Source organism: Nematolebias whitei, chromosome 16, assembly GCF_014905685.2.
Source record: "Nematolebias whitei isolate Nwh7 chromosome 16, NemWhi1, whole genome shotgun sequence".
In the NCBI taxonomy this organism is placed as follows: domain Eukaryota; kingdom Metazoa; phylum Chordata; class Actinopteri; order Cyprinodontiformes; family Rivulidae; genus Nematolebias; species Nematolebias whitei.
This window is the reverse complement of record NC_056513.1, coordinates 13,770,092-13,782,579: the sequence shown is the minus strand read 5'-3', so window position 1 is coordinate 13,782,579 and position 12,488 is coordinate 13,770,092. Positions and strand designations below refer to the sequence as shown.

Genomic DNA, 12,488 nt, shown 5'->3' with positions numbered 1-12,488 from the left:
TATATGTATATGTATATGTATATATATATGTATATATATGTATATGTATATGTATATGTATATGTATATGTATATATATATATGTATATGTATATATATATATATATGTATGTATATGTATATATATATATATGTATGTATATGTATATATATATGTATATGTATATGTGTATGTATATATATATGTATGTGTATATATGTCTCAAAAATGACACACCAGACGTGTCAGAAAAAATTCAAGTTTGATTTTTATCATTCACTGCCAAAGGCAAAGGGTGCTAATGTTTTCGAGAACGAGTTAGCAAAATATCGTATAAACTAGGGGTGCACCGATAAATTGGATGTCCGATTTATCGTACGGCCGATTTATCACACGGCTGATTTATCGGCCCCGATTTCCTTAATTTTGGAATATCGGCCAATACTTACATGAGAAACCAATTTTAAAAGTTTTTTGTAGTTTTTTTTTTTTGTAGTTTTAACAACAGTTGTCTAAACTTTACTTATATTTCAGAGCACTACCTCATGGTCAGCTAAAACAAGTTTGTATTGTTTCTAGGATATTTTCAATAAAATAAGATTGGAAAATTGAAGGTTCATTGTAACTTTATAACACCTGACAGTGTCGCTTATAAAACAAAATCGTATCGGCCAAAATTGGAATCGGCAGGTCAGGAATTTTAGAGATCCCTGATCGGCCAGAAAACTGCAATCGGTGTACCCCATTACCAACCAGTTGATGAATTTGAATGAAACTTTCAGAAAATAATCATTGGATTGATATCATCAACTACTTAATTTATTAAGTCTGTTCAGTTGAAGATGGCTGCCACAGTCAAGCCACTTTAGCAAGCACAAAAATGGCTAAGACCCCAATAGTTTTACAGCTATCAAACCAAAATTTGGTGTGGTAGTAGCCGAAAGTCATTCGAAACATACAGCTTGAGTGCAGCACATAGCACTGCAATAAAGCAATGGCATTGGTTGTCATATTTGTGAATTACGTCACATATTTTAATGAATATCTCAAAAAGTAAGCACTAGATTTACAACTGATCAACTTTTAAAATATCCCAATTTAAGATGGCCACAAAAAATGGCTATACCTCAGTGAATTGGGCAGATCTAAAGCTCAAGTTTGGTATGACGCTAAGCGAGTCATTCACAACACATGCTCTAAGCATGAAAAAAAAGTCATGTAAGATGATAAAATATTTTTGAAATATTGCTAGCTAACAATTATGATTACTCTTAAACTAAAAGTGATAGGTGATATGCATTCCTTTAAGGAATTCAAGCTTTTTATTCTTCAAATTAGAGTCTGTATGCCATGACATTTAAAAGTTAAAGAGCTCAAATCTAACTACATTGAATATCCCTGCTTCTCAATAAATATTAAATTTGATAAATTCATTTATTCTTGACTCTTTCATTAAGAGGTGTTTTAGTGCATTTCTCAATACACAAATGGCTGCACAAAAAAAACATTATTTGAATTGGTTTATTTAAAAAGAATGCATTATTCTGGAATAATTGTGGTGATTTTGTAGTAGAGTGCACTTGCATTAAAATACATATACTCTGAAAATGTTAGTTTTACTTTAGCTTCAATGTTCTGTAATTAAGTTCATTGCTCTTAAAGCCACAAAATCCCTTCTGCACTTCTGACTGAAGAACTGCTAAATAGTGAGTCTGTTTCCCTTTTCAGTGCTGCTGTCAGCAGTGTGGAGGAAAGCAGTGTGCAGAACGACACTGAAAGGTGAAGTGTAACTAAAAGTTAAGTGTCATAGCAAAGCGGCAGCTCTTTGTCAGCAATCTAACAAGAGAAAGAAAGGTGGCAAAGTTGCACAAACTCCTGTGAAACTTTTAAAATCAAAGTTTTGGACACTGTGAGGCTGCAGGCTTTGCAGATCAAATGTGCAAATGGCTCAATTTGCAAACTAGTGTCCCATATTTAACAAAGTGTCACAGAAAAAGTTTTTTTTTCTAAACTATAATTATGACTTCTGCTCATGAATATGTAAATGTTTGGAGACTTTTAGCTTTTTAGGCTTTAAGTAGCCATTTAACAGCTTTGCAATATTAAATCAATTGTATTTACACTGAAAACTTTGACAAATATATTTTGTGACATCCATTTCACTGGAATTGACTAGTTACCAATTTACTTTCCATTACTGATTTATCCTGTTCAGGAATGCAAGAGCATCGAAGCCAATCCCAGCTGTCATCTGGCAAAATATGCAAAACAAAAATAAAGGTCAATTTGGGCCTTGTTGATTTGGAAAAGCTGTTTTTTCAAAGCAGTCCTTTAATTTGTTGTTTCTAAATATATCTTTGTAAACATGGTACCATTTCTTAAATGTTTTCATGCACACAAAATAAATACAACAACTCAAAAAGGCTGCAATAATTATGACGGGCCTGTATATGATGCTGCAATGCTGCCACAAAAATACACCATAAACAGGAAACAAGGCGCGACGTGTTCAAAAACAAAAACAAAAAAAAATGTATAGATGCCAAATACAAAGAGAAAAACTGAATATATTTTTTGGCACTGTTGATGAAGTGCAACTTCTACTTCGAGTCATTTTAAGCTACTCTTGACTTTGAGTTGTGTCAGTCCAGCAATACTTGAAGCATATCAGTACACAAATATCTTTTAAAACTATTATCGTTTCTCATGTTTTTTATGTTTAATTGATGTATATTGTAAATTATTTTGCAACTTTTGTTGAGTTCTTTAAGTGATAAACCCCCTTTTGCTCTTAGATTATTTGAGGTAATGTTTTTTTGCACTGCTGTATTCAAGGAAATGCCCATTTGTTTATTACTGTAGATTTGTCTGCTTATTGATGTAACAATGTGCAAGAGTTTAATTATAGTTGAGCAGCTAGTATCTGCAGCACAAATGCAAGCATGTAATCAGTCATAATTGTTACATCTGTAATGTTTGGGGGTCATAGGTTTGGTAGGTGGTTGGACTACGACATCAGTCTTTTCAAAAGGTTACATTCTGGCTGTCTACACAAAAAGAGTGGTGTTTTAAAACCGTTTCCCCCTAGGTTTAAAAAAAACAGAACTGTTTGGGGTCTCCTAATATGGCTTTTTTGTGTGAACTTAAGGCTAAAATGCTATTAAAAAACATTGAATATTCACAAAGTGGTGTTCTTGTGCTGATGTGGCCTTGACGTCAACCTACCACATGATTTTGGACGTTAATAGGAAGCTGGAGAAAACCCACACAGACCAGGCCAGAGGAGAACATTCAAACTTCACAAAGACCACAGCTAAGATTCAAGGACTTCTTCTTGTGATTATGCTAATCTTCAACCCACCATGCTGCTCTTGACTATATGAATAATTTTCTATAGACTGATGTATTTACCTTCAATGGGGCAGTAACGAGTAACTGCGTCAGGCATTAACTGGCCCTCCTTGTGTCTGCAGTACACCTCAGCAATCTGCTGCCGGCACTCTTTGCTCTTTGCCCTGGACAGGGCTGATATGGCTTCCTTGCCACTGATCTCACATTTGGGAGGCTCATCGTACGTCACCTCCAGCGTCGCTGGAGTTGCCTGCTTCCTGTGGGGGTGCTGATGTCGGTGCTGTGGTTGGGCAGGCTGGGCTTGAGAGGTCCGGTGGTGCTGCTGCTGACCTCCCAGGATGCCCTGACCACCAGGATAGGAAGTGTTGTTGCTAACTGCCAGTGACTGGTGGCCTACAGACAGAACTTCGTTGGAGCTGCGGCCCGGTCTGTGGGAGTTGTCGTGCCAAGCCTGCTGCTGGGCGTGGGCCTGCAGACGCTCCCGCTGCTTGTTGCTGGTGGCTCCTATAGACTGGCGGTGTGGCTGAGAACGTGCACCAAAGTTGCTATTGTCTATATTTTCAAAGTCTTTGGGCACAGAGTTCTCAATGTTGCTGTCGACTTTACTTTTCTCCTTCGGTCGGTGGGAGTAATATCCATCCTGGAGAAAGAAAAGAGAAATACAAGGAGAGCATTAAATAAACAGTTTGGGGCAGGAAAAAAGGCAAGAAGGAAGAGGGACACAAACATGAAAAACCAGATCAGAAGTGAATGAACCCGGTGCATATCAAGTGTTGGATATTATTCAATGTTGCATGTATGATTGGGCAGGGCTGCACTGAACCATGAGGCATGAAATGAAGCAGTAAGGTACTGAATGTGTACACTACCGGGTGCAACCTAACCAAAGGAGAAAGAGATCTAAGAGGTCTATCGCTCTATTAACAGATTGGCTCTCAGATTCAATTAAATCCTCCTTCAATAAAGCTGAACATTGTGTAAACAGCTTCCCAACAGGGAGTGAAACGTCAAAATAGGATCGAGTTAGCGTGGATATCTGTGTTTGTGGATGAGTGCCCGTATGAGTACTGGTAAATTCCTCCATTGTTAACAGGAGCAAAATAAGAACTTGAAGAAAATACTCATATCTGCATGGAAAGACCCGGATGAATATATATTTACATGCCTTTGGTTTTTGATAAAGTAAATATGAAAAAGTTGTGACAATTAATTATTATTATGATTTTATTTTACAAAAAGTTGCTAAAATAGCATGGACCTAATTTTTATATTATGTTTCCAACTGTTTGACCTTAACTAGTATCACAACAACTGCATTAAAGCTTTTCAGCCATTGAAGCCACTTTCACAGCCCAGTTCTAGACATGGCTACAAAGACCAGTCCATCTTAACGCTGTCTCTGATCATCCACAAACCACTAACTGGACCGGCCATGTCCTGCACACATGGGAGTTTTCAGAAATGAAGCGATCTTTACGGAACCAAAAGAAGCATGAAGCAGAACTCAGATTTACTGATGTGGAGTCCTACACGTATGACTGGTGTCATGACAAATAAACTCAGGTTAGCATTTCTTTTTCTAGGTAAGTAATTATTTTTAACTAAATGCAAATGTTTTGTGTATTATCATCATCAATCACCATCCTTGCTCAACAAAATTTTTTTAATTTTACTCTTGTTGAGGTTTTAAAATCGCATGGCCAGGTGGTCACACAGACTGCATGCATCACTACACCATGTTATAGGGCAGTAAAGCTAGCTTATTTTTTCACCTGATGATCATTGTGGCTCTGTTACTACCTCAGTTTGTGGCACAAAGGCACATCAGAGGTGGACTGGATTCAATCATTGGTATAGTTTATGAGATACACGGGTATACAGAGTATACCTACTAGAAAAACTTTTCAGTATACCCACTTAAAAGTGCCCAATGATTCATGACATATAATTAGGTATGTGTCAGTGATACGTTAAATGGCAGTTAAACACTTCCGTAACAATACATCATCAGAGCTTGTTTATTACATTCGCTTATCCAGTGAATTATTGTATAATTAATACTTCTGTACTTACTACTTAATACTCAAACATGTTTTGCTTTGATACTGTTTTATAAATTCTATAACATGTTTTTAATACAAAGCCAACTGTTGTACAAAGTTTGTTTGTTTGTTCATTCAAATATAAGCATCAGAGAAATTTGGAAATGTTCAATAAGCTTAAAACTCTAAATAAATTGACGAATACATTGTACTAACTAGTGTACTTTGGTTTCTAAGCACAGTACGGACCAACTGCGGTAAATGTGGTTTTAGGTTGGACATTTGCGCTCCGTGGCTTCAGCGGTGTCCAACGTCCAATGCAAATCTAACTTTACTGCGGTATATCCTCTACAAAAATGTAGACTACACCACTGGATTCATCTCTATATGGGTTGTCATGAGAAGGGTTGCCACCTTGCTCAAGTGCCTTGAGCCTGTTTCTAGATAAAAAAGCATGTCACTGTGTACTTTGGTATGATTGCTGTATGTGTACGCCACTGAACACAGAGCAGAGAAAACAAAGGTGAGAGCTGTCTGAGGAGCTCAGAAAGAAGGTTTTAGATATCCTTGTTGAAGTTAACGGATACACAATCATCTTCAAGCAGCTCCATGCTTCTCTGACAACAGTTATACATAATAAAGTGCTATGTGTTGTCAACATTGTATGTTTCTATACAATGGCGAATTTAGTTCTCTGCATTAAACCCATCACACCTGGGATACACCCAGGTGGAGCAGTGGGTAGGTATGTAAGCACCTGGGGAGCAATTAGGGAGGTGTCTTGCTCAGACATGCCACGGCATGTGGGAATGGCTGGGAATCAAATCGGGTCCTGAGTCGGTTGCCCTACCTCTAGTTGGCAATATTACAAAAAAGTATCAGGATCTTGGGCCCATCTGTCTGGACATGGGAAGCAAGAGGAAATGCAACCCCTGCTTGATCAAATGGATGGTAGAAAATAAGGAAATTATCAAAAATAATTCCCCCTGAACTCCTAGGTCCAACACTTCCCTTTCCGATTGAACCATTTGTTGCATTCTGAACCAAACAAAGTTTCCACTATTAGAAAAATAGCCAGACTGGAATATGTCAAAATGTATGATGCCCAGCCCTAAAGCGTTTGGGAGAATTTTTCAGGTTTGACAAAACTGGAGTTTTTAGGCCAATCACATCAAGTGTTTCTTTTTTAATGATTGTGGGAAGGTAGCAAAAACTGATTGTTTCAGTGCGTATGTGAATGTTTGAGTGCACACTTTCTGTGTTAATCTGGCTAAAAATATTTGAAAGCAAAGAAGGGGCAACAGTAAAAGCACAATAAAAAGTAATCACTGTTGGAGGAGTGCGGCATGAAGAAGCACCCAGGAAGGGTCGGTGTTCTCAAGAGAAATGTGCTGTGATGCGTCAAACTAAAGAAAAAGCTGGCCACCACCACACTGTTCCCTGGTAGACAAGCAACAGAAGAGGTGAAGGAGGAGGGGGAATCGTGAGAGTGGAACGGCACGACAAACCGTTGTTGGGAGAAGATAAAGCTTATAGCAGCGGGGATCCAAGATGTATGAGCAGTATGAGGCATGCGAGACAGGAGAGGTGAAAGGCACAAAGGAAACAAGTGAGATGCTTTTATATGAGCCAGCAGCTCAGTTTGAAAATGTCTTTTCAGCCCTACAGCCAGGCCTGTTATCGGCCCATCGACCTTTCCTCACTGTAAACACCTTGTGCCGGTGCAATTATAAAGGTTGCAGGATGACACACTTTCACACTCAGAGACAGAAAGGGAATGATATTATAGCATAAAACACAAAACAATAACATTCTTATTGTACTTTCCCTTCAAGCTTTCTCCCTGCAGAGATCTGATTCCCACTAAATTTGACAGATTTAGGCTGTCTGCTTCTCCTTTCGTCTCCTCAATGCTTCTTCCTCTCTTCTGCCCTTCACACTCCTCTTCACACATCCCGATGCATCCCCTCTGCTCTACTCCGTTCATGCTTTCTGCCTCACATCTCCCTCCTTTTCTCTGATCATCTGTTCCCCATTACACGTCTGTCACACCTCCCTTTCTCATTTTTCTCACCATCTTCCCTCCCTTTTCAATAATCCTCACTTCATCACCGCTCCTTCCCGTCAGAACCTCTCACCTTCTCCCCCTACGTCTAATCTCTGTCTGCTCTTCTTTATCCAAACAATTTAAGATGCTCATGTTTTTTGTGAATGACATGACCTGCTAATCCTGTGTGTAACAGCTACTTAGACCAGTGATCACCTAAAGAGAAACCCCTGCTCGCAGAGTTTCAAAGGGAATGCTTTAGGGGACTAATCCATGCTGTGCAAGTCACTGGATGTTTGCAGAGGTAAAGTGAGCCTGTGTGCCATCACGACTACGTTGGTAAGGCTTTGTTGTGGATTTTGTTCTAAAGGTGCACTGTGAGGTGTGTTTGTTGTTTAAGGGAAGAAACGAGGGTGAAGTAGAAGCAGCATGTGTTCACCCCGGAGACACTCCTGCTTTGATTCCTGCTGCGAGAGATATGAGAAGATGAGGGACACAGGTAAATTGGAAAATGGCCCCGGAAAAGAAACACCACCAGTGTGTCCATCCAACCTTTCAATGGACATATATATATATCACACCATCCAGAAAAGAGGTGTTTAAAGAATTCTTTGCATCTCAAACAGAATTGTTCTGTAAATGCTGATGCTGCTTTTTTTGCTGTCCATTTTTTTCTTTCAGTCTAACCATTTTTGCATATTGTGTTCTTTTTTCCCAGTGTTTCCCCTACCACTACAGGCAGGGTGCCCCGCCCTGTCAACAGAACCAAGCACCCTGCCAAACCCCCCCCCCCCCCCACACACACACACACCATCGACATCTGCTGGCAGTGATGTAGCGCTAAGCTAGTGGTGCGTAATACAGATGCGCTAGCTAAAAAGCGATGACAAAGCGATGATATGGAGGTAGTGCTCTGTTTCCTTCACACTGAGCAGTTTCCAACTGCGTCCCCACTCGAAAACTATTGGTACAAACAGTGCGCAACATGGACGTGTCGTCGTCCCCCCCCCCCCCCCCGACATAAATCATAAAAGATATGAGCGCCCTGCCAAGGCAAGTAAACTATGGGAAACACTGTAGCCAATCCTATTTTAAACCGTTCAGTTCCTACAGGTAAGTGGTGCTATGATTTTTTTTTAAACAAATACTTTTCCTGCACAAAATCCATTGACATTTTTTAGTTCCTTTAAAACCATTGTTCTCTGAAATCTGCTTCAGTATACTTCCTTTATTCTTGTCTACTATATGCTACATTAGCCTATGACTTTTAACTTTTAGTCAATGTGCTATTTTAATTTATGGCTAGCATTTTGCTACTTTAGCTTTGTGACAATCTTTTGATACTTTTAGCTATGGCTCTGATCACTTGAGCTTTCAGCTAGTTTTTTGCTACTTCGAGCCAGCCCATTGCAACTTTTAGCTATCTTCTTCTGCTTTTAGATAGAATTTTGGAACTGCTAACTTGCTAGGCTTATTGCTAGTTTTATTTTTTTGCTAGTGTTTTGCTATATTCTCTATGGGGCAGCTGTGGCTGAGTGGTTAGAGTGGTTGTTTTCCAATGGGAAAGTTGGGGGTTTAATTCCACCACTATGCAGTCACATGTTGAAATGCCCATGGGCAAGACACTGAACCTCTCACTGCCTCCAATGTGTGTCCCATCTGTGTATGAATGTGATCTAAAGCAGTGATTAGTCTCTATAGAATGATATGTTGGATTATCTTTGTAGAGATGTAGTAGAGCGCTGTATGAATGTGTGTGTGGAGGTAAATGACGGCACAGATTGTGTTGTAAAGCACTTTGAGTATTTTGATTAGATTGAAAGGTGCTATATACAGTAAGCACAGTCCATGTACCATTACATTTATATTCTGCTTTGAGCTAGTGTTTTGCTTCATTTAACTAGCATTTTGTTACGTTGTGATGCATGTTCAATGATCCAGGTAAGTTGAATCAGGTCCTCTGGACAGGTTCTTCTTTGTTGAAAGTTTTGTCTTTTATCCAAAGGACTTCTTCAGTCTTTGACTGAAGAAGACAAAACTTTTCAACAAAGAAAATTGTGTTCAGAGAACCTGACTCAACCTTGCTAGACAACATTTTGGCACTTTTAACTAGCATTTAGATTTTTTTAGCTAGTAATTTGCTACTAGCTTTTAGCTTGGCATTTGCTAATTTTAGCTAGTGTTTGCGACTTGCTTGTAACTGGGCCTTTGATAGTTTGAGCTTTTACCAAGAATTTAGTTTATCCAGATTTATTCATTTAGTTTCAGCTTTTTCATCAAACTGAAGCAGTCACTCAGCACTCAGCATTAACACATTTAAAACAAACAAAACTTATTTTTGTAGCTTTTTTTGGTTTTCTCTTGTTAAATAGTTACCACTTTGGGGGTTGTAGTTTAACTCCAACTTGTTTAGAACATTTAGCTTTGTTGTCGGATGTGGTAGCTTGGTGGTCTTAAAATCCTGAGGTTGTGGGTCGAGCTTGCATCAGGAAGGACATCCAGCATAAAACAATTGCCAAGTCTTTTATGAAAATGTGCTCATTGTGTAATATCCTGAAGGAGGCAGCAGCCGAAAGAAACTTACTTGAATGTTTAACTCTAAGCTAGCTTATATATGCTAACCAGTACCGGAGAACATCAATCTTCTGGAGCAGTGATGGATGGACGGACGGACGGATGATCACCTTTATAACCGCTTTATAATTTGAATTTATTGTTTTATTACTTTGCTAAGGAGTCAAAAACTATTAATGTTTTTAACTAAATGCAAATGAAATTGTTTGACGTAACATTTCTTGAAGGAATGCATGTCGTCCTCCACCTTTCATGCCAAACTTTTAGACTAAGATGGTCTTATAAGAAACGACAGATTACAGCTGTGGTCAAACCGTGACAATAATTGTATGCATGATTTCATGTGATTTCATAGTATACTGTATGTCATGAACAACTCAACCATTACATCAATTTTTATCTCAATATCTATAAAACTGAGTAATGGTCATTTTTGTGTTGGCAAATGTTGATTAATTGTAGTAGTCATCTTAAACGCAGCAACTCTGGTCTGGTCGAAGCAGATGGCCACTTGTCCTGAGCCTGGTTCTGCTAAAGGTTTCTTCCTGTTAAAAGGAAGATTTTTCTTTCCACTGTTGCCTTTGGGCTTGCTCAGGATGGGAGACTACGACCAAGTGAAGTTTCAACGAGTATGCTGGATTCCTCAGATAGAGAACTTTACTAATTGGCTTTTGTATGTATGGAAATGTTTCTGTACAGTGCCCTGAGACGACTTTGGTTGGGATTTGGCGCTATATAAATAAACAGAATTGAATTGAAATTGGTTGACTCCAAACAGTAATCAGTTGCGGATTCGCATCCAATGATAAGTAAAAAAACAAACACATACAGTATACTGTAAGGATCCTATAACAAATCTATTCTTGTGAGTGAGTTTAGCTCTCAGGGATTCTGATTTGCTGCTAATAAGTGAAACTAATACAAGTCGAAGAGGCCCATGTGGCTCGAGGAGCTCCTTTAAACTGACACTGAGGAGATTCCTCAGGATCTACAATCTTCCCACAGAGCAGCCGTCTCCCTCCTCATCGTCCTCCTCCTGTGAGCAGAGGACCCCAGTAGCTGCGCTGCTCTTTAATCTCAGGGACCGGGCTCTGAGCTGGAAACGGTGGGACACTGAATTAATAGCAGGAGATAGGGCTGCACTGGACTGCAGATGGAGCGGGGGGCCGCGGGGAGCTATCGATTCACACCGAGGACATGTTTTACGCTCCCTGGGAATGTCAGCGACTGCCTGGCATACGTTGAGGAGGTTGTGCAGAGACACACACGTAAATTAACACAACTAGAGAAAACTGAGGGAAAAGCAGCGCGTGTAAATACAAAAAATCATCCATCACTGGGAGGGGCATTCAAAGATAGGCCCACGGAGATGGGAGTTTCAGTACCCCCTGTAGGGATGGTTTAGTCCATTTTTTCAATACTACTGGTAAGCTAGCCCCATTCCACTTTCCCTCATTTCCTCTCCCACAGGGGAAAATATTTCACCTATCCTTTTCTTCCTTCTGCTTCTTGCTCCCCGTCTCCACAATCCCCCGTGCAGCAGAGAAAAAAAGCACATATCTGTCTCTCAGCACCTGTCCAGCTTCACTCCTCTCCTCTACCCTGCTGCCATATCATCCCTCGCTCTAGGTAGAGAAGCAGTTCATCTGCTTCACCCCCTCCCTTCCTCCCTAATGCCATCATTTGCTGTTGCAGTCCCAAGGTAGATGTGAAGGAGAGCCAGGTAGCAACACATATCAGTTTCACCTCACCCTCCCAGCCTGCTGCTTTTAAAACACATCATCACTAAGGGGCAGGGGGTGAAATAACCCCCGACTCAGCTCTGGCGCATATGTTTGCTATCATGATATGCTTGACGTTGCACAACTTTAACATACATATACCAGTACCTTTTTATCACCCTCTGCTAAAGATACATGCAGAGCAATGGTGTTTTTGCCAATGTGCACTTTTGAGCAAAATATCTCATAAATTTCTACATGGATTTTAACAACACTTTCAGAAAGCAATCTTTGGGTTTAGAACTGATTAACTTTTGGAGTCAACACGTTTCAAGACGGCCACCACAGCAAAGTGATCTTAGCAAACATAAATGAGGCTTTAACTCTATTTTTTTTATTTTTTAGATATTGTCCTAAAATTTAGCGTGGTTAGCTGAGACTAATCTCCAACTTATACTTGAATGCTAACTGACCACAAGAGATCTGCGTTGAAAACTTTGCCAGTAACTATTGGAGCCAACTGTGTCTGTTAGCAAAGCACCTCATGAATCATTTTACATATTTATGAAACTCTCAGAAAATTAATAATTGGGTGTCCATTTACAACGAATTAACTTTTGGAGCCAACCCATTTCAAGGTGGCAACCTCAGTTGGCTTTGGCAGCCATCTTGATTTGAAAACCTTAGAAAACACAAAAATGGCAAAAACAGTCCCTCGATACTTCGCAGTTCAACTTTTGTGGACTCACTCTTTCGTGGGTTTTCAACGTAAG

General features: G+C 39.6%; 1 protein-coding gene across 1 annotated transcript in view; it reads right to left on the bottom strand.

The window, feature by feature from the left end:
• Positions 1–12,488, bottom strand: part of xylt1 (xylosyltransferase I) — a 132,436-nt gene that overhangs the window by 59,776 nt on the left and 60,172 nt on the right. The window contains exon 2 of the mRNA XM_037689698.1: positions 3,392–3,971. Coding sequence (XP_037545626.1) covers positions 3,392–3,971 — 580 coding nt within the window. The remainder of the gene's footprint in view (positions 1–3,391; positions 3,972–12,488) is intronic.